The 23,305-nt window shown below is 37.7% G+C and overlaps 1 protein-coding gene across 1 annotated transcript in view; it reads right to left on the bottom strand.

Annotated features, from left to right (window-relative positions):
* The window catches only part of LOC109105188 (D(2)-like dopamine receptor), a 120,122-nt gene that overhangs the window by 32,405 nt on the left and 64,412 nt on the right, over positions 1-23,305 (bottom strand). The window contains exon 2 of the mRNA XM_042724947.1: positions 16,503-16,809. Coding sequence (XP_042580881.1) covers positions 16,503-16,781 — 279 coding nt within the window. The 5' untranslated portion in view covers positions 16,782-16,809. The remainder of the gene's footprint in view (positions 1-16,502; positions 16,810-23,305) is intronic.

Below are 23,305 nucleotides of genomic sequence, written 5' to 3'. Positions count from 1 at the left end.
ATATTTAAAAAAAAAAAAAACTTTTGTAGACCAGGGTGGAAGAACATCCTACAATTTCTTGAAATTTTTTAGGAGCCAATTCTGACTTAAAATGCATACAGCTCATGGTTTGTGTGTGGTTAGTGAATACTAGTGGTGCTCCTATCAGGATTTTTGAGGCCAATCATCGATCGACTGATCACAGAAAGCAGTATCTGGCGATCCGATCACTGATACTGATCTTTTTAAAGTCTTCTTTTTATCATGTAGAATTATTTATAATGATGATCCAATCAAGATTTTTAAACATTTATTCTGGGCTTGAATTTAATTTTTAAAACTTAATTCCTCTCTTAGGTGACTAGGAGGGTTTTTTTTTGTTTGTTTGTTTTGTTTTTTATTTAAGTGGGTGGAGGGGGCCATTTTTTCAAAAATATATATTTATCTCACCTATATGTTTGATCATGCACTATATTTTTGTTTTTACAATCGTGTAATTGTTGCACAATAGCTTACACAGCGCAGGCCTGATTTTGTGAGCTGTATGTGAGTTTCACACATACTCTTGCAGTGCGTATGTAGTGGTACAGAAGCAGCACGGACTGTGCTTTCACACAGGAGTCTGCTCCTGCTCCATGGCTGTTTACCATAAACAACATTTATCCATTATTTTGATTTTAAATCCAAACATTGTTACTTAAAATGCTTTTTCAACATTGTGGTTCTTTTACACAGTAAAACAGTGTATACAGTAATACAATCTTTCATCAATTATTCAATGGTTTTTACTTTTGCATTTACTTTTAGATTTATATATTAAGTTGCTAAAATATCTCAAGCGAGTGGCTTTTCTTGCGTTATCACAAACATTCTAAAATAAAACGTACCATTGACAGAAACAGTCAGCTCTACTGCCTTTTCTTTTGCATTTAAATCTTTATTAAAAGCAATCCTTCAGTTCATAAAGAACTTTAAATAAGAACTTTAAAATGATTGCCTTTTTTATCTTAAAGTGCTCTTTTCCTTTAAAGCTAGCCAAAAAACCATAGCCTATGTGTTGGCTGTGAAACACAGTAGACTTTAATTATATGCATATATGGTGTAATTACTAAATTTTTTGTCAATGCATGTTCATATTTGCCACAAACAATGCGCTGTTACTTTAGACTCGAATCTAATCTAGAAATGATCTCTACACTGCTGCAGACACACCGCTCCTAAACGCAGTGCCAGACCACAACTGTTTTTGCAGTGTGAACGCTTTAATACATTAACATAAGCGAGGAAAAAATACACACCACATACGCACTGCAAACTGTGAACCTTCCATTATTGTGTGTGTGTGCTGCAAGTGTTCATGAGTGCACTGTCTTCAGGAAAGCGTGTGAACGTTGAATGGTTTAAACACTGGCAAGAATTAAAAAGAAAAAAATGCAATTTATAAACTTTAGTGACGATGCGACACTGCCTTGTGACAATTCCTGTGTTAAATGTACAGCATGCAGCTCGCTTATAGAGCAGACGCAATGTGATTTGAAGCCATTTGCATTTTGAGAGAGAAAGAGAGTGTTGTAATTATTTCACCTGCGCTGGACAGAGACCGAGACGGTGCCGCTGCTTGCCATGCCAAACCTCTCACGGCAGGCGTGTCATCAGCTTGAGATCGGCTTTATGAGATCGCCCTTTTAAGAGACTGCCAATCAATCATCCCAAAGCAATTATCGGCCGATTGTGATCGGTAGTGAATACATTTTTTTTTTCTACCACACATGCAGTAGTGACACAACTGTTGTTGTAAATGACAGTTTTTTTCAATTGCTAACATCCTTTTGTCCAATCTGTAGTCACATTTTCAAAACACTATACACAATTAGCACAACATCAGTCTGTTGTGACCATACCTTTAACACAATTCATGTTGTTTTCACACAATATTCAGTAAATTAACACGTTTCTAAAATGCTTAAATTTTCTTTTCATATAAGCTTACCCCATACCAAAATCATAAATCTTATCTTTTTTACAAATGCTAAAAAGAAATTTAGACCTAATGTTCCAAACTTTAAATATAGTGTAAAGCCTCTACTTCTGAAACAACAGCAACTCAAAAGTATTGAAAAATATCTTTATATAAAATATTTTAACAATTGATAAGCATTTTTAAGTAACATATCACTAAAATATTTAGAAATAGCTGATTCCAGTCTCAGTTGGAGGAATAGTCAGGTGTTGATGCTCTTTCAATTACATCAACATAGAGTAAAAAAGTCCTCTTTGAATTGATTTTGTGGGTGCAGAACAACACAAAGAATCAGAGAGAGAAAAAATAATTTCTGGGAGAGGGAGAGGAATAGTTAGATCAGAAGAAGATAGGTAAGGGAGAAGTAGAGGTAAGGGAGGGGTAAGAATGTGTGCTGGACTGTGCATTTTTATGTTTGTTTTTCCCTATTTCACATGTGGAACCTATGAAAGCTTATTTCTGCCATGGAATATAGAGGGTAAAGGGTAATTGTGACTTTTTTTCACCTCACAGTTCTGACTTTTAGTTTTTGCAGTTGTGAATTTATCTCACAATTCTGATAAAATCTGAATTGCAAGATGTAAACTCGCAAATTCCAAATGTATCCTGTGACGGAAACAAGCTTGCATAGTAACCAAAGGCCATGTATGTTGTAATTTTTGTTGATCACTGGCATCAGCTACCATAGGGGCACCATCCACATCCAACCCCTACCCACTGGAGAGCAATTTCAATCAAGGTTCCAACTGAATTACTACATAGATGACGCTATTTTTTTCTATTGTACATTCCATAAAGTATTGACTCGTTCAGTTTTACACAGTATGTTGCCAAGAATGAACACATTCAACACTTAAAAATTTTAAATTGTTTTCAGTTGAAGGTAACTAAACTAAACAATGGATTTTTATATTGTCTATATGCAGGTAGAACTGAAACATGTATGTCAAACATGTAAAAGAAAGTAATGCAGTTTTTGTAAAGCCATCAACTGTTAGTATTTTGACAGTCACTGTGCCTAGAAAGGTAGTTATTGTTTTTTTTTCGAATGAATGAATTTTTTATGAATCAGGTTTGCTTGGTTTTGATAGAGTCAGTATATGTGGAAAATATTCAGCATTTTGAAATGTAGAGTTTGTATTTATTTAACAAAAATGTGGTTTTGGCCAGAAAATTAACTATTTGGCTAATTGTGTGATGTAGGTGTGTTGCTGTGTTAAGAGTTTAGAAAAAGTACTTTAAGTATTGGTAAATGCTTGTTAGCAATTGAAAAAAAAAACTGTAGTGCAATTAGCACAACATCCATCTGCATAGGCTTTACAATTAATGCAATTTTAACACAAATTTAAAATGTTTTAACTTCTTTTACACACAAGCTCAACAAAGACCAAAACAATGTAATTTTACTGCCAAATTTACAAATGCTTTCACACTATATGTCAGAACAGATAACATCATTTTCTAAACCTAACTTATAAGCTAAAGTCAAAGTGAACAGCTGTTCAAATTGTGAATTTGAAACACAAATATATCCCATTTTTTATTCATTAATGAGAAACAGCTGCTTGCAAATATATAATGTTATGCAAATATATAAATAACAGCTGATTCCCATCTAGGAAACAAACTCAGGTGTTGGAGGTTCTTTCAATCACATCACCATACACTATACAGTAAAAGAGGAGCTCTTTGGGTTGATCTTGTCTGGAAAAGTGCACTCCTGCATAAATGTGAGATTTTTGAAGACATGACTGGTGCCAGAAAGGGGATGTGTATTGAATTTTTGTAGCAAAATAAACAAAATGCATGCATTCACCAAACCCACTGAAACAAAAATGTAGGGAGGCTTCCAAAAAAAAAACAACAACAACAGAAAAAAACAACCTGCAACACACAATTTATGATCAATACAGTATAGTATTGTAAGGGCAGATCTGACACATATAAAAGTATATGTAGAAAAGGGTATTCAGCATTTTGAAATGTAGAGTTTGTCTTTATTTAACAAATTGTGGTTTTGGCCAGAAAATTTACTATTTGGCTAATTGTGTGATGTAAGTGTGTTGCTGTGTTAAGAGTTTAGACAAAATACTTTAAGTATTGGTAAATGCTTGCTAGCAATTGAAAAAACTGTAGTCATTGTATTGTCTTGCAAAACTGTAGCTGCAGGAAACATGGGCCTTTTTTTTTTTGACACTGCTATGAATATTCTTATATTGTCATATTAACTCATTTTTCATGACCTTCATAAACTCTATAGAGAAATAACTGTTATGGATGTCGCTTTCTGCACAAAGCGAATTAAATTTTTCACTTGGGAGTAGTAATTGATTTGGTGTTCTCACTGCTTCAGCCTAGCCACTTACAAATCCCTACTATGAAAACACACTTCCAACAATGAACACTTTGTGCAGTATCATCAGTCTATTTTCAAATCATACTAAATCATGTCCTGTCAGCTGGAACTGCCAACATAACTCAGCACAAATTCGCTCAATATTCTTTCCCTCATCACTATATCTTTGATTCTTCTCAACACAGATCCTATTAACTTGACTTAGTTTTTTATAAATCAGTGCTAGCATAATTCATCAGCCTTTCCTTTCTCCATCATCTCCATCATTAGATGCAGAAATCACAGTGAGAGCATGTCTGCCTGAGCACATCTTTATAAAGCTTTTCATTATTTACAGGTAAACGGTGACAAGACAACACTTCCTTTACATTGCCAGACTCTATCTCGGTCGACAGCTCAATACAGTGTGTCTGCAACACTGTCAGGAAACTCTACAGTGACTGAAGATCTGTCTACTTTTAAGCCTTAAAGTAGCTGCCGCAGTAACCACATTGATTGTATGCTTGGCCTAATTCAGGCTCTTCGACAGGGGGTCCGTGGTGGTACTACAGGGTGCCCGCCAATTATTTTTTGATCTCAAACTATTTTTTAAAAGAATACAAAAATATGTAATAGAAAAAAATATATAACATTAAGTTAACTTCAACTAAAGCTAAAAGTTAAGAAACTATCATTTTAGTTTCATTGGTCCTCCCTCATTCAGTAAAATTAATTGTTATGAATGTCCCTTTCTGCACGAAGGAAATGAAGGATGAAGGTTTTCACTTGGGAGTAGTCATTGATGTGGTGTTATCTCACTGCTTCAGCCTAGCCACTTACAAATCCCTACTATGAAAATGCACTTCCAACAATGAACACTTTGTGCAATATCATCAGTATATTTTCAAATCCTACTAAATCATGTCCTGTCAGCTGGAACTGTCAACATAACTCAGCATAAATTCGCTCAATGTTATTTCCCTCGTCACTATATCTTTGGTTCTTCTCAACACAGATCCTATTAACTTGACTTAGTTTTTTATAAATCAGTGCTGGCATAATTCATCAGCCTTTCCTTTCTCTATCCTCTCCATCATTAGATGCAGAAATCACAGTGAGAGCATGTCTGCCTGAGCACATCTTTATAAAGCTATTCTTTATTTACAGGTAAACGGTGACAAGACAACACTTCTTTTACATGGCCAGACTCTATCTCGGTCGACAGCTCAATACAGTGTGTCTGCAACACTGTCAGGAAACTCTACAGTGATCTAAGATCTGTCTGCCTTTAAGTCTTAAAGTAGCTGCCGCAGTAACCACATTCATTGTACATGCCTAATTCAGGCTCTTCGACAGGGGGTCCGGGGTAGTACTACAGGGGGCCCGCCAATTAATTTTTTTTCTCAAACTATTTTTTAAAAGAATGCAAAAATATAAATATAATTAAATTATATTAAAAAATATATAACATTAAGTTAACTTCAACTAAAGCTAAAAGTTAAGAAGCTAACTTTTTAATTTCATTGGTCGTCCCTTATTCAGTAAAATTAAAATGTCACATACAATTCTATGACTGTGTACATCAATTTTGTAAGGATCATAAATTAAGTAAAAACATTAATATGATACTATACGATTGGAGTGGAGTGGAGGTGGAATGATTAATTTGATTGACATTTATCATCTTTACCTGCATTCTTAGACTATATCATATTTCAGTGTATTAGAAACAATATTATTTACAATTTTGTTGTGATCTTCTGAAACTGTCATTACTTTGTGCATTTTAAGGCAGTGTTATAATGGCATCAGATAGTAATGACATGGTACTTTCGCCATGATACTGAATGATTAATATATTCATTCATGTCTATAAAAGACAAGGAGTATCATGGTGCTTTTGGGTAGTATGTAGTTGCTGTCTGGTTTACAGTGTTTTATGATCGCTATGACATTTTTTTTTCAATACTTCTAACATTTTTCCTAAACTCTTAATGCAAACACACCTAAAACACACAATTGACAAAACAGTTAACTGCCTGCTCAAAATCACACATTGCAAACTAAACTCCAACACTAATTTTCAAATGACAATAATACCCTAACACAATACACTTCATCTACCAAAACACTGCAAAAATGTCTCAAAATCGAATTATTATTCCAAAACACTAACACATGTTCTCTTCCAACAGGAACATTTAGTCAATCATAACACAAAGTCATAAAAACACAATATAGACAATGTATTACTTTGATCATTTCTTTTTGGGTTTAGTAAATGCATGAGGGGGGAGGGGGACAGAGACAGAATTGCTGTAGTAAAGGCTTTATTTGCAACAGGACATTAGGAAAAAAAAGAAAAAAAAAACTAAAAAGAAAACAAATACAATATAGCTGTCATTTATAATGTGAAAAAAACAAAAACAAAATATACAAACAGAAAAAGCCAAAGAAGAAAAATAAATACATAAATGTTATCTAATCTGCATGGTCTTCTGCGTTTGGTCACATGTTCTTGTCCTCATCACACCTGATATCCTCTCTGGCAAGGCATCTTGGGAAGAATCTTTTGGTATGCCTTATCTTTCCTTGTATTGTTCAGCTGTGATGTCTTGGCATTCAGCATGCACTGCATCCTGGAGGGACATCTGGAGGGACAATGGTGAAAAACCAAATCTCTAGGCTCAGTAAAACTACTCAATGGGGTTGAGGAAAGGGGAGTAAGGGGCATGCTGGTCATGCGATTGAAAGAACCTCAACACCTGAGTGTGTTTTCTAGATGGGAATAAGATGTAATTTGCATAATTTGTATTTGCATCATTTCAATCAGCTGTTTCTCATTAGCATAAAATACAGGAGACATATTTGTGTTTCACGAGTTCACACTTACATACAATTGAGGGGGTAAAGTTTAATGCGTATTTGGTGTGCTGTCCGGAGGGAGGGCTCTGAGCTCGGAGTTCGGCCCGAACCCAGAGTACTCCCCCCTATGTAAGTGGTTTAGGACTAAAAGTGTGGAGAAGGGGTGGTGGGGGGATGCTGCGAGACTGTCAAATGAATTGCGGTGAGACTGCTGTATATATACCTCTTACCATTGATTGCTGAGTGCTCTCCACCTGTGTTAATTATCTGCACGTGCTCCTCCCGAACTTTGTTAATAAAACCTCATTTCACGAGTTTACACTTACATACAATTGAGGGGGTAAAGTTTAATGCGTATTTGGCGTGCTGTCTGGAGGGAGGGCTCCGAGCTCAGAGTTCGGCCCGAACCCAGAGTACTCCCCCCAAAAAGCTAAAAAGCAGAGGACAGCCGCCGAACTAAAGACCCCCCCAAATGAGTGCCGCGTCGCTGGACAGAAAGAGAAAACAGGAAAGAGGAAAATGAGAGCTTGACCGGGAGATTTTCTTCACACTGCGTCCTCTGTGAGACCCAGTGCTCGCTGGACGAAAGAGAAAATGTAAGTGCTCTACCGGGAAAGTTCTCACTGCGTCCGCTGTGAGACCAAATGCTCGCTGGACAGAATGAGAAAACGGGAAAGAGGGAAATGAGAGCTTGACCGGGAGATTTTCTCACACTGCGTCCGCTGTGAGACCCAATGCTCGCTGGACGGAAGAGAAAAAGTAAGTGCTCTACCGGGAAGGTTCTCACAGCGTCCACTGTGAGACCAAATGCTCGCTGGACAGAAAGAGAAAACAGGAAAGAGGGAAATGAGAGCTTGACCGGGAGATTTTCTTCACACTGCGTCCTCTGTGAGACCCAATGCTCGCTGGACAGAAAGAGAAAACAGGAAAGAGAGAAAAAAAATAAAATAAATGAGAGCTTGACCGGGAGATTTTCTCACACTGCGTCCATGCTCGCTGGACGAAAGAGAAAACGTAAGTGCTCCACCGGGAAAGTTCTCGCTGCGTCCGCTGTGAGACCAAATGCTCACTGGACGAAAGAGAAAACAGGAAAGAGGAAAATGAGAGCTTGACCTGGAGATTTTCCTCACACTGCGTCCGCTGTGAGACCCAGTGCTCGCTGGACGAAAGAGAAAATGTAAGTGCTCTACCGGGAAAGTTCTCGCTGCGTCCGCTGTGAGACCAAATGCTCGCTGGACAGAAAGAGAAAACAGGAAAGAGGAAAATGAGAGCTTGACTGGGAGATTTTCTCACACTGCGTCCGCTGTGAGACCCAATGCTCACTGGACGAAAGAGAAAACGTAAGAGCTCTACCGGGAAAGTTTTTTTTTCTTTCTCCTCCTCCTCCTCTCTTCTTCTTCTTCTCCCCCTTCTCATTAAATAAGGGTTTGGTGAGCTTTTTTAATGTGGAATCGGTTGGTCCTGATATAGCTATGGAAAGCATCTGAGGACCATCTCCCAAGGTCTTGGATCTGCTGTTGGGAGAGGCCTTTTTGGGCTGCTGAAGTTGCTGCCCCAATACGGAATGAGTGACTTGAAAAATTCTTTACTAGAATGCCTGACTGTTGGAGAACGGCTTTGAGGTGTTTCTGGAACCAAAACGTGTCACAGGTTTTTTGGATTCGTCTATGAATAGGGGTTCTAGAGGAGATTTAGCCTGAGAGCTTCTTCATTGCGAATATGCCAGAATTGACTGGTATGGTTGGATTGGCGATGAGAGATTAAAAATGTATATGAAATGACCTTTTTTGGTTTGGTCGGTCTTACTTTGTTTAATCAAATATGAAATTGATTCACCATCTATTACTGATAAATCTGAGATGGTGGGGTGGATTTTTGTGTCGAATTTGGAAGTGATGGCGAGTTCCGAGCATCTGAGAAAACCAAAAAAGGCTAGGATAAACATAGCGTCGAGTGTGCGAGCGGTACTGATGGGCTGGTAGCCTGTGCGGAGGGCGTGAATACATTTGGTGAGAATGTCTAGGGTTATGGGTTGTTTAGCGTAAGGTTGGGTGGGCTGGGATCTTTGAATCCCTTTGATCAGGAGGGAGGTTTGTGAGTCGTTTATCTCAGGGGAAGGAGCGCCGTACATCAATTTATGGAAAAACTGGATGCCGCTCAAGTAACCTTTGATGGACCCGATTTGAAGGCCCTTAATGCTATTAAGGTAGGAAATAAAAGAGGTGACTGAAAGAAGAGAAAAATCAGGGAAAGGCATGTTATAAGAGACATGGAATGTTTTGAAACATCTCCAAGCAGTCACGTAGGATTGGAGGGTTCTGGGAGAAACTGCATGGAGGATAGTGTCGAGCGATGCGTCAAGCAGGGGTTTTAATGGGTGGGTTATGGGAATATTAGTTCTGAATAGCGAGGTACTGAATAGTTGGGAATTGATCCGCCTCTGGAGCCAGCATCCTGAATTTCTGAAACAGAAAACGAGACAGGGAGTCAGTGATTTGGTTTTCTGATCCAGGGATGTGTTTAGCAATTATGATGAATTGGTCGCAAGCTGAAATCCAGGTGAGACGCCTTAACAGTGGCATCAGAGCAGGTGAATGGGAACGGCCTTTGTTAATGCAATGCACTGTTGCGTCGTTGTCGCAATGCACTAAAATGCTACTAGCGGCCCATTCTTTCCCCCACAGAAAAGCTGCTACTACGAGAGGGTAGAGCTCGAATAGAGCTGAGGATTGAGATATGTCCTGGAGCTGCGGTGGCCATGGAGCCGCAAACCAACGACCTTGAAAAAATCCCCCGAAACCGATTGAGGGGGCGGCGTCTGTGTACAGCTGGATATCGGTCGGGGACGAAACCAAGTTGTTATAGAAAAAGGATAGGCCGTTCCACTGGTTTAGAAATGTTAACCATAGCCTGAGTTCATCGCGACATGCTTGAGTTATGGAAATGAGTTCCTCTAGCAAATGAACGGAGGACACGAGTGAGAGGAGATGCGATATGAAGGGGCGGCCCTGCGGAATGATGCGCATTGCGAAGTTTAAATGTCCGAGCAGGGATAGGAGTTCGCGTTTTGAACAATTTGATTTTTCAAGGAAAGCAGAAGAGACGAGAATTATTCGGTCAATTTTCTCTTTGGGCAGGGATGCTTGGAATTTGTCTGAATCCAAATGAATTCCTAGGAACTCAATGGATGTTGCAGGGCCCATGGTTTTTTCCTCTGCGATAGGAATTCCTAGCTCAGAAAAAATGTTTTGGACTGTGAGGATGTGCGCAGCTGGGATGGCATTGGGGGGCGAGATTATTAAAAAATCGTCTAGCAAGTGAATGAGGTGGGGAATGGCGTATTTGTTCGCCAAAATCCAGCAGACGGCTTCTGATAGCATGCCGAAAATTTTAGGGCTGCTTTTGCATCCGAAAGTTAAACACACTGCAAAATAATATTTCCCGAGCCAGCGAACTCCAAATAGGTGCCATGAATCTGGATGGATGGGCATTACTTTGAAAGCAGATGTAATGTCAATTTTTGCAAGCCAAGCACCCGACCTACGATTTTGTTTATGTCGATAGCCTAATCTATGTCGTGGTATTTAAGCGAAAATTCATCGAGAGGGATCAAGCTGTTTATGCTTGGGAACGGGGAATTGTGCGGGGCTGACAGATCGATTATTAGGCATTTTTTACCCGAGAATTTTCATGTAGCCACTCCAATGGGTCTAATACGAAACAGATCAAATGGAGGACTGTCAAACGGGCCGATCATGAAGGCCGGCTCAACTTCTTTTTTGATCAGTTTGTTTACGACTTCAGGTTCTATGAGGGCAGATTAAAGATTATTACATGTGATGTTTTGGGGGAGAGTGTGCATTCTAAGCCGGGTTTAAAGCCATTTTTTAGGCCTGACATCAGATAATGAGTAAATTCAGCGTCCGGGTGATGAGCTAGTTCGAAGTGCATGCGCGAAATATTTACAGGAGTCGCCAAATAATTTTTTGATTTTTTTATTCACAGATTTATAAACTGGACATACGATGCGGGCATGAGCGCCGCCACAGAAACTACAGATGTGCATAAACCGGCAGCGCAGTCTGTTACATTTACCATTGTTAATACAGGGCTGTCGGCTTTCGTCGAAAGGAGAGTCCTGGTTTGCGTGGGTGGTTGCTGCCTGAGGCATGTAGCTGGTGGATTTAGCGGTGTTTGTTCCCGCGTAGGGAAGAGAGGAAGGGTTAACCTGCGGGAACGATGCAGTTGAGTGCGTCACTGACCTGCAAACTGCGCAAGTAATGTTTTTGCAAACTAAAAACACTCTGGTGTGGAGATCTGAGTCGAGTGCGCCCCAGTATGTGTGCTGATTCCACTGTGCGACTCGCACTGCACTTTTTGCTGAAAAAAGTTTATGGTACGTGTAGAAGTGCCCACCCCCATAGGACAGTGCGAGCTCGGCTATGATTGCTTGATAATCGTTCAGTTTGCGCCGCCTGTGGGGGAAAGCTGAACAGATGATTTCAGTGAAACAGGAAAAAGCAATTGCAAATTCAGAAAATGAAAGAACACGAGATAAGTGAGTGTTTGTGTTTTTCAGGGTAACTGAGAAATCACCGCAATCTAGTCGGCGGTCTGGTTCCGCTGCGGGGAGTAGAGGGAGAAGAGAGGAAAGGTCTACATCCGCACCTGATAGGATCTGTGCACGGATACTTTGGGATACTGGTGGTGGTTCCATGGCAACTGCGTTGGACGGAACAGGCATCGGAGTTGCTGAGAGAATATGGTGATTTAGTTTGTATGAGAGAGCTGGGAAGGGTATAATCCGGGGCTGCGAATATCGGCGGCAGCCTCACGCTTAGATGATCCGCTGTGGCTTGAAAAGGAAAGTTAGTTGGAGGGTATGACGAAAAGGAAGGATTATAGGATGAAGTATGGGCTTGAGCTGCAAGTGGAGGCAGGCCTGCGCTTGTTTGAGCTACTGGAGCTGCAGGCCACTGGAAGTGGGCGGGGTTATAACCTGGTGGATAGAATTGTTGATATTCTTGGGCCTGTGCTGCTAGCAGCGATGGCCTCACGCTAGTGTCTCCAACGGGGGTTGTAGGCCACTGAAAAGAAAAAGGGTTATGAACAGCAGGAGTATAAAACTGAGTGGCTGTGGGGAGGCTGCTGGGCCCGGCTGCATGCGGCACTGTGGCAGCAGAAACCGTGGTGGAGGGCTGGGCCTCATCAAGAGGTGGGTGTGGACCTGCCATGGCGGAATCTGGGGCACGGCCCAGGCTCGCTGAAGGCCTGTTGCTGCGGCTCGATGGGCGAAGCGAGCCGGATCCTGTGCGGGAACACGATGGTGGTGGCTGGGCAGGCGAATTTTGGGCTCTGCGGGCTTTGCGCTGCCTGTGGGTCGTTTTGGGAGTTGACTGTAGGGAAACGTACAGATCATACAGCTCCGCTTTGTTCATTTTGCGAAAGGTGCATCCATGGTGATGTTTACGTCCTCATCGGATGAAGAGCTTAATTTAGACATGGTAGCAGAGCTGAGACCAAAAAGCTACTAACTGCTGCGAGACTGTCAAATGAATTGATTGCTTACCATTGATTGCTGAGTGCTCTCCACCTGTGTTAATTATCTGCACGTGCTCCTCCCAAACTTTGTTAATAAAACCTCATTTCAATTCACAATATGAACAGCTGTTCACTTTGACTTTAGCCTATAAGTTAGTTTTAGAACATGATGTTATTTGATCTGACATACAGTGTGGAAGCATTTGAAAATTTGGCAGTACAATTACATTGTTTTGTTCTTGGTTGAGCTTGTGTGTAAAATAAGTTCAAGCATTTTAAATTTGTGTTAACTGTATGAATTTTGTGTTAAAGCAACAAGAAATGTGTTAACTGTATAGCCTACACAGATGGATGTTGTGCTAACTGTGTTAAGAGTTTAGGAAAATTTTTAAAAGTATTGAAAAAATTGTCATAGCGATCGTAAAAAACCATAATACATTATTACGAAACACTCTCTGCCTCCTAAAGACACTCTTACTACAGCAGCCAAAATCATCAACATACAGACAAAAGGTGTTTGCTAGTTCAATAATTTCTGTTGGGCCAAAAGTTTGGGCATTTCAAGTGGTTTTATAATTAAATTGGCTCTCTTAAGACAACTGAAGACAATAAACATGCTGACACGTCAGAATGTTATACAGTCCTTTCTAGTCCTCTTTGTGTATTATAATTTAAATAGCTTTTTTTATATAAGTGAATAGAGTTTTCTGTTCAAGAATGGTGGATAACATCATTCATGTTTCTGATCTGAGTTGTGAGCTACTTTATAGTAACAGAACTTATTGCATAAACCCATCTAATCATTCACCGTGAGCAATACGGTGGCCACATTTTTTCAAGGAGCTTGAAAGAGCAGCTGAGCTGACCCTGCGAATTGCAGCCAAAGGCAAGTTCCACAGACTGATGCGGAGTGAGATGGACATTGGCAAGAGACATGGCAATGACGCCAAGTGGGTCTCTCCTTTTCTCCTGACCTGCCGTACATGAATTGTGCAGAGCCACAGAATTTCAAAGTTACCACTGAATGAAAATGTCAGCATGCTTTTATTTTAACCATGATAAGGCTTCTTTAATAATGCTGCGCTACCAATGAGGTTTTTGCACATCTGAGGTTACCCTGAAACTTGATATGGGTGATATTTCATGTCCCCATGAAAATTTCTGTGGAGTGTTTGTAAGTTTTTTTTTTTTTTTTTTTTGTCTTTTCTGTATAGCAGAATGCCTGATGTTTGTTTCATTGATATCTCAATAATAAGAAATGGACTCAAAGACAGTACATTAAAATTCTCCATTTGTGCAACCAAAAGCACACATTCCCTACATTCTCAGCACTATTATCATTATTTCTGGTTAATGGTGCAACTAAAGAGCAATTCAACAGAGAATGCCTGTTGCGCTTTAGCAGTGGAATTGTAGGCTTTGGAGATAATATTGCCCTGAGCACTAACTGAATTTGAATAAATGCAACAGTTGGCTTCAGCTACAAACATCAAGAGCCATCAGGTCTCTGCCAACCTAAAACTTAAATCATAAAAATGTGTTTGTCAAAATAAAATATACTTTATAAAATAAAAATAAATTAATAATATTAATAAAAATTAAGCTTTTTGCAAAGGCAACATTTTACTAAAACTAAATTGAAATAAAATTTTATAAAAACCTTATAGACATATTAATTGAATAATAAAAATATCAAAATTATGAAAAATAATTAAAATTAAAATGGAAACAGAAAACATGAAAATAAAAACAATAATGCCAATCAAAACTGTAATATTATCTCTATGATACTAAAATAACTACTGTCTGCCTGATTAAAGCAAATGCAAATACAGGGGTGCTTGAACAACAAAAACAACATAATGACAAAAGATTTGTCAATTTGTTATAATTTTATGCCACAGAAAGTCATTCGATAAATCTATCAATGAAGGTTAATATATCATTATCAAATGACCTGCAGTAGCAATCCATCTGGGAAGGGACGGACGTCATACTGTTTAGCAAGAAAGTGCTAGCAATTAGCCTATTTAGACTTACAAACATCACATAAACATGTCCATAAGTCAACCTTTTGTATGCCTGCTTTATACTTTAAACCATGGCAGAGACTCTAATTTTGTGTCATAGAGGAAAACTAATATCACATCTATGCATGGTAGACTAACAATATTATTTTAATTGATGGTGGCCCAACTTGCCTAATTTTTATATTCAACAATGCTACTGATTTGTTAATGGTTAAGCTCCCAGCATGCATGGATAAATTATATTTAGACAATATTAGTTTTCAATACTATATATATGTATATATCTGTCACTTTGTCATCACTATATTGTCAGACTCTGTTCTGTGTTTTGTGTCTGTTTTGCTCCCCATGTGTTTCCAAGCTAATATTTGGTGTGCCTGTTCCTGTTTCCATTTGAGTTCTATTAGATACAAGTGTGTATTAATTATCCTCATTAGTTCTTGGTTACTTAACCCTGTGTCTGCCTGTGTCTAGCATCTGGTGTCTTATATCATTCCTTGTTTCCAGTGTTCTCGATGTTCCCTGCTTTTTTTCCATTAAAGATTGTGAAGATTACTCCTCTTCTCCTCGTTTCCTCGTTCCCTTGCTCCAGCAAACTGTGACATACATATAAATATTTATATATGCTTCAAGAAACCTACCTGCAAAGCTACAGTATTGTTAAAAGTTTCGACACTTGTGTAAAAATGCTGTAAAATAAGGATGCTGTCAAAAATAATGTATAAAGTAAAATAAACATTTGGTGTAAACATCTTTTGCATTTGAAGCAAATTTTGCTCTAGGTACACTTGCACATAGTTTTTCAGGTAGCTTTGCAGGTAGGTTTCTTGAAGCATCTTGGAGACATTGCCACAGTTCTTCTGGATTTAGTCTGTCTCAGTTTGTTCTGTTTCTTCATGTCATTCCAGACAGACTTGATGATAATGAGATCAGATCTCTGTGTGGAGCACTGGCTGTTGTCAGACTCCTTGTGGCTTGTGCAAACAATAATCTCACTGCATTATTAAATGAATGGCAAATTGAATGTTTAGAAATGTAAACTGATATTTCCTACTGACACATTACAGCAAAAGACAGAAATTACTGACTTAAAACCATTATTTAGCTGATGAAAATATCACTGTTTTTTATAATTTTGGCCAACACTGTATGTCACGGCAGTTAAATCTGTGTCCATATGTACAAACCTTAAAATCATTCATATTATTCACTGCATCAAAATTCCAAAATAGCACTTGCAGGGTTCTATTTGTGGTCTTATACAGACTGTAACATAAGAATAAGGAAATAGAGAAAATGTGAAATTACCCTATTGATGCATTGCTTCAGCTCCTCTAGTTCCTATGGAACCTTTGTGGGGCTACAAATTATGGTCTGAGGTGCAATATGTTTCAAGGACAAAGGACAGATCAATTGGCTATCTGGGAGCTGGAAATCACACAGCCGACACAGAAGCCATGTGGTGCCGAGTGCATTATAAACCCGAAAGCTGTAAGGCACCAGCTTACAGAAACCCTTGGGACATGTCCCGAAGGTGTTGTTACCTGGTTATCCAATTAAATTAATTCAACAGCACATATTTAAACAATAGTGAGGCACTTTGAATCATGCCTCATATCCTTAAAGTGTTTAAAATTCAAGGTTGAGGCTCATTTTTTGACAGCCTTAGGTTATTTTCAACATCCAGTAACCCAGAAACATGGCTCCATATGACACAATTAATGTTTCTTACCTCAAGGTACACCACCCAGGGCATAACTAATGTGGCCACAAGAAGATCTGCCACCGCCAGGCTGACAATGAGGTAATTAGTGGTCGTCTGCAGCGCTTTCTCTCGGGAGACTGCTATACACACCAACACATTGCCAAAGACAATGACAAAGATGAGGAGAGTCAGGAGCATGGCATAGTAGTTATACTGATGCTTGGCCTCACAACTTGTGCTGTTGAGAACCCCGGTCCCGTTGTCATAATAAGTGTCATTGTAGGGATACTCCGTGAGGAAATCCATGAGCTGTGGCCAGGGAAGAAGCCTGAAACTGAGAGACATAATTCAATGTCAGTGAAGCTGCAGACATGTAATGAAACCAAGCAGCAGTACGCCAACACAAAGGAAAATGTTATTAATCAGAGGTTGCTCTATCATATCTCAGCAGAGTTTTCGGTTATGTGTCATTTATAGCAAATGTCTGTACTTGCTAATTTATAGCCCATGTTCATCACCAAATAGAACCTTAATTTGGATTGTTTTCAAACAGATTTCCCAAACACTCCTGAAGTCTTAAGTGTGAGATATTGAACTGAAAATTCTCTCTTTATTTTTTTATTTTTATTTTTTTATTTATTTATTTATTTATTTATTTATTTATTTATTTATTTATTTATTTATTTATTATTTATTTGCAATTCTGAACTTACATCTCACAATAGTTTACATCTTGAAAGTCTGCTTTTTTCAGTTTCTGCCACAGAATAAAAAAATAGGTTTACACTTTCTTTTTATAGTCCACTACTAACTAGTCCATTCTACTAACTATAAGTAACTTTGAAACTACATGCCAACTAATTCTCAGAGTAGACTGTTAGGTTAGGTTTAGGGTTAGTAGAATAAGTTATATACTTGCAAAGATTCTTATAGTCGTTGTATGTTGTATGTTGTGGACCTATCAAAATAAAGTGTTAGAAGCTATTAAGCAGACAGTCTACTAATAATCTGATGACTGCTAGTTGCAAAGTTGCACTGTTAGTAGAATGTCTAAAGTGGACAATCAAAATAAAGTGTTGCCAAAAATAGCAATTGCACCTTTTTATCTCACAATTTAGAATTTACTTATCACATTTATTTATTTATCTGAGTTTTTAAAGTTGCAATTACCTTTCTTAATTTAAGAAAGGTTTGAGTTTATATACTGTACACATCTCAGACTTGTAATAGCATCTGTAATAGCATCATAGCATTTCAAGTTTGTGATGTTGTCAAAATCCCTTAAAAAAGAAGGCATAATATTTCTGGAGTCTTTTTCTCATGACAAAAATGAGAAACAAAAGTCTTGATTTGCATTGAATCACACTGTGTCTATATATAGGAGAAATAATTGAGGTATGAAACCCCCCTACTGGAATCTCTGTTTAAATCGTGGAATGAGAGCAGAACTAAACTTAACAGAATTAATGGATTAAACATTTGTTTAATGAGAGGTCATTCATATTCAAACAAAATATTTTGTGACTGTATGAGGACAGATTCAAATTGATACAGTTACAAAAGAGGCGAGACGCTGAGGAAAAGAAAATTAATGAGAACGGGGAATCATGAGCACTCTTGCACACTGTGGATGACACTGAGCATTGTAAATGAAAAATCAGCACAACCTGACACTCACACAATCACACCCATCTTCATTTCCTATGTACAAAATTTGAGACACACACATTACAGAAAATATCTTCTATCTTTTCTCCAATTTCTCCTCTAAGCTCCATAACATTGGGCAGCTGCTGTAACATGATTGATTTTTCTGTGTGAATAGTGGCATAATAGCTGTCTTTTATTGATTTGGAATTTACACAGCAAGATCTGTTCCTGCTCGAATAAAAAAATAATCTCAAACCAACAGGAAATAGCAGCAAGGCTGAGAATACAAGCTACTAAATCTTAGGGAGAATTATCATATATATTAAAAATATATCATATTTATTATAAGTATTTACATCTCAGTATTTATATTTATATTAAGTATTTATAAAGTCAGAAATCCAAATAAACAGATTCTTGCTTTCTCTAGCAGTTCTTTTGTAAGTTGGTTTTGAAAATCTAGTTTTTAAACTAGCAAATGTAAATGCACTAGTAAATTTCGGCAAAATATTTGCTCAAATCTAAATATAAAATTACAGTATTGTCTTATTTTTCTATCAAATTAAATAACATGAACACAACAAAACACTAGTATTCATTAGAAAAGAGACAACTATATGTGACCATGGACCACAAAACCAGTCATAAGGGTAAACTGTTCAAAATTGAGATTTATACATCATCTGAAAGCTGAATAAATAAGTAAAATTTGGCCCGGGATACAACTATTTGAATTTTTGGAATCTGAGGGTACAAAAAACTCAAAATATTGAGAAAATTACCTTTAAAGTTGTCCAAATGAAGTTCTTAGCCATGCATATTACTAATAAAAAATTAAGTTTTAATATATTTACAGTAGGAAATTTACAAAATATCTTCATGGAACATGATCTTTACTTAATATCCTAATGATTTTTGGCATAATTTTTACCCATACAACTGTATTTTTGCCTATTGCTTCAAATATACCCCTGCGATTTAAGACTGGTTTTGTGGTCCAGGGTCACATATAATAAAGGATTTTAACTAAAGGTTCAAGGACAATTTTCACTAATATGAGGAAAAATTATTCCATCACAATTTCTGTATATTTTGCTGAAAAGCCTATAACAGACTATCAATACGCCCAACCATACGCCATATAGACACAAAACACTACTGTGAATGTGTCGATGAATGTTTAATTAACTTTTTCTTTCTTGAATTTCAAAAATAGACCAATGATGAGAAATATGCATTGGACTACAAAAAGTATGAAACTACACTAATGGTTTAGGTGTAAACCATCACACACCACTCTCCTGAATTAGACAGTCCAGGGCTACAAACTGCAACTAAAACGGTCACATTTGCGACCAAAGATATTAAATTGCCAGTGAATTTTTTGCTAAGGTCACCACTGGCGACTAGGCCTATGTATTTGCATGTTATAACTTAAAAATTTGTATGTAATGCCTTTTTTTCCTGATTGTTTTGCGATAGTATCATTTGCTATGTTCACGTATTAAACTGAGACGACGCACATCAAAGTTTTAGTGGAAAAAGCATTTCAAACAGTCCTCATCTCTGCTGCGCAGAAGCTCTGATACACACCTGATAAACACAGCTCAGATGTGCAGTGCGAGAGAGATTGAAATGACGGAGACATGCGAAGTGAACGTGAGGAAAAGCAGCATCTATTTCGTGCACAGCTTGAAAAAACTACAACAGGTAAAGCTGTCAGCTGTGTGGATATTGGCAATATCGTTAACAATTCTCGTTTATAATCATTAATAATATGGCTTCTTCTTAAGATCTTAGGTGTATGCTGTGTTCTGTTAATGCGTGAACTTGCCGTCCAGTAATCGCTAAAAGATTTCTTACTATTTAATAACAAATTATCAGCTTTAAAATTATTCAAAATTCATAATGAAATACAAACAATAAATAATTTTTTTAGCACTCTTTAATGCGGCATGCGCGGTCCCTTTAGCACCTCAGTTCAAGCGGCAATTGAACCCATTTAATCTTTTTCATTACTACTGTAGTACATAATGATCATGAATTAACAGCAATTAACAGCTATTTTATAAGAGAGCCTACAGTACAACTTTCTAAAATGTCTTATGTAAAAGCTCATTCAGTGTTTCAAACAGTGGAAAACGTGTAAAGCTTGAAGCCTTACCATTGCAACGTAAAATACATTTACCTCAGAATAACCATTTGGTGTCCATAAGCTCATCAGTCAGCTAGAAAAACAACTATAAAGAGGAGCATTTTGCTATATTTATTTTAATATTTTAATTGCTATATAAACATTTTAATATTTTTACTTGACCTGTTGTCTACATGATTCAACTCCTTTAAAATTGCATTTTACTAATTAAGAAAAACAGACTGAATGTGTGAAAGACATACACTCTTAAAAATAAAGGTGCTTAAAAGGTTCCACAAAGAACCATTCAGTCAAAGGTTCTTTAAAGTATCATCTCTTTCTCAACTTTTTATAATCTGAAGAACCTTCTTTCGCCTCAAAGGACATTTTGTGAAACGTAAAGGTTCTTCAGATGTTAAAGGTTCTTTATGAAACCATTTTGACAAAAAAAGGTTCTTCTACGGCACCGTGAAGCACCTTTATTTTTAAGTGAATGATAACATTTACAGGATGCATTGAGGAGCCCAAACTACACTCAGTGGCCAAATTATGCTTATGGTCCATGATACTGGTACAGATAATGAACAATTCTTTGTGACTGTATATTCCAATTCAATTGGAAAAAAAATTTAGTTCCCACTTTAAGTGAACCTTAGTTTCCAGGTCATCTACAAGATGGATTGAAATACTGATAAAGTCAAGAAAGGATGAGGCAAAAACACATGATAGTGTGATTGAAATGTTATAATAATAATAATAATAATAATAATAATAATAATAATAATAATAAATAAAACGTTCATGGCACCTAAAAAATAATTTGGTGCCTGCTTTTTTTCTTATAGGAGTCAATGGCTCCTTATTCATTTTTTTTGTTGTTGTTGTTGTTGTTGTTGTTGTTTTTTGTTTGGAGCCCTGAGACATGTATTTTGGTGTGGAAATTAAGTCTGATCTGTGTTCATCCTCAATCAAATGCTTAGGACTTGTGAATGACAGTTTATCTAATCCAGCATGTCACTAACCTCCTCGCACTCATCCACTCTGTTACACAGGTTTTCTAACATTTGCCCCCTTTAAGTCTAGCATATTGCTGTTGAGCTTTAGACTATTCGGATTCTGATTAAAGCACTGAATCCTAAAGAGAGTCATAATTTTATCTTGTTAAACATAGTCAAATCAATAAACACTTTCTTGTGATGTCAAGTCAGTGCATAGTTGAACCATATGTTGTACTATAAGACACTCAGAAATGACAATAGCAAAGTCTAATGAACCAAGAAAAACACAAATGTTCAAGCATCTAGGCAAAAAAAAAAAAAACACACACACACACACACACACACACACACACACACACACACACACACACACACACACACACACACACACACACATATATATATATATATATATTAGTCCTTCATCCTTTTCATTCCCATAGAGAGAAAAATTTAGACAAAACTACAAACAAAGAACAAAAAACAGAGAATAAAACAAATGGCCTTTTAGAAACAGTCTCCCTGGTCCTTTTATAGCAACAATCTATATTTGTTGCCCTCCGCCCTTACCCATCATCACCTCTGTGAATGTGTTTGTGACGCTGGTGCCACAGATTCAATGGAGCAAGTAAGGGCTGCTGATTGATGCAAACTGTTTGACAAAATGATGTCTGTGTCAAACACAGCAGGGAGGATCCTCCATCCAGCTATGACCCAACAAGAATCAATGAATCACTTCAAATGACTGAGTGTCTTCCCTTTGCTCAGGATTGTTTATCTGAATTGCTTGTCTAACTAAACCTAAATGACTAGGATGTTATTTGTATTTTAATTTCAATAGTGTCTGTTATTAGAAGAAAATAAAGTTATTCAGTCATTTTCAGTCAGTGATGTTTACAGAGTAGTTATTTCTTGTTAATTTTAATATTTCTCAGAGTAAGTTACTGACCCCAAAAATATTGGTCACACTGTATTTGAAAGGGGTCATATGATGCGATTTCAATTTTTCCTTTCTCTTTGGAGTGTTACAGGCTCTTGGCAGATTTACAAGATCAGTAAATTGGCAAAGACTAAAAAAAACTCAAAACAAGTTAAGAGTCAACCACACCCTCCTAAAACAGCTAAAACTAGGTTTTATTGGTTTTGTCTTATCGTGCTGAGAGACGGCATTCACAGTATGGTAAGAGACTTAACATTTCCTTCACATGCTTGAGGCATTCAGCCAACCACAACACACTGGATAGCTGGCCAATCAGCGTACACATTGCTTTTCAGAATGATGAGCTTTGTAAAAATCAACGTGTTTCAGAAAGGCGGGGCATAGAGGAGAAACAATAATGTACTGTATGTGGAAAATAATGTGTTTTTTTTTTTTTTACCTTAAACTGCATAAACACATTGCATTACACCAAATACACAAAATAATGTTCTTTTTAGTTCTATCGTGAAGTCTACACCAATGACTGACAAGTTAGTAATTCTTGGTGGCTTCAATGTAAGGGTGGGAAATGACCACAGCAGTTGGGAAGGCATGTTTGGTCCTCATGGACTTGGCAGGATGAATAGGAATGGATTATTGCTGTTGATGCTGTGCACAGAAAATTCACTCACAATTACCAACACACTATTCAGAATGGCTAACAAATATAAGACGTCATGGAAGCACCCTAAATCCAAGCAGTGGCATACTACTGATTATGGAGATCCAACTGAGAAGTGGAACCAGTATAAGCAGACGGTGAGCAAGTCAGCAAAAGAAACCCTTGGATTCCAGTTGCTACTTTATGCCGATGGCAACACCCTACTGAAAGATAAGACAAGTATTATCAATCAGTGGAGGGAACATTTCTCAGACTTGCTCAATAGGCCCTCTACAGTTGCCCCCTTGGCATTGAAATCCATCCCACAGAAGTCTACAATGAATAACCTTGATCTACCCCCAAATATGGAGGAAGTAAGGAAGGCAATCAATCAGACTAGTAATGGTAAAGCTGCCAGTATGGAGGATAGCTGTAGTGTCTGAACCAATCAGACACACGCATTTTTTG

Source organism: Cyprinus carpio, chromosome B5 (assembly GCF_018340385.1).
Source record: "Cyprinus carpio isolate SPL01 chromosome B5, ASM1834038v1, whole genome shotgun sequence".
Classification (NCBI taxonomy): domain Eukaryota; kingdom Metazoa; phylum Chordata; class Actinopteri; order Cypriniformes; family Cyprinidae; genus Cyprinus; species Cyprinus carpio.
This window is presented reverse-complemented; position numbering and strand designations above follow the sequence as displayed.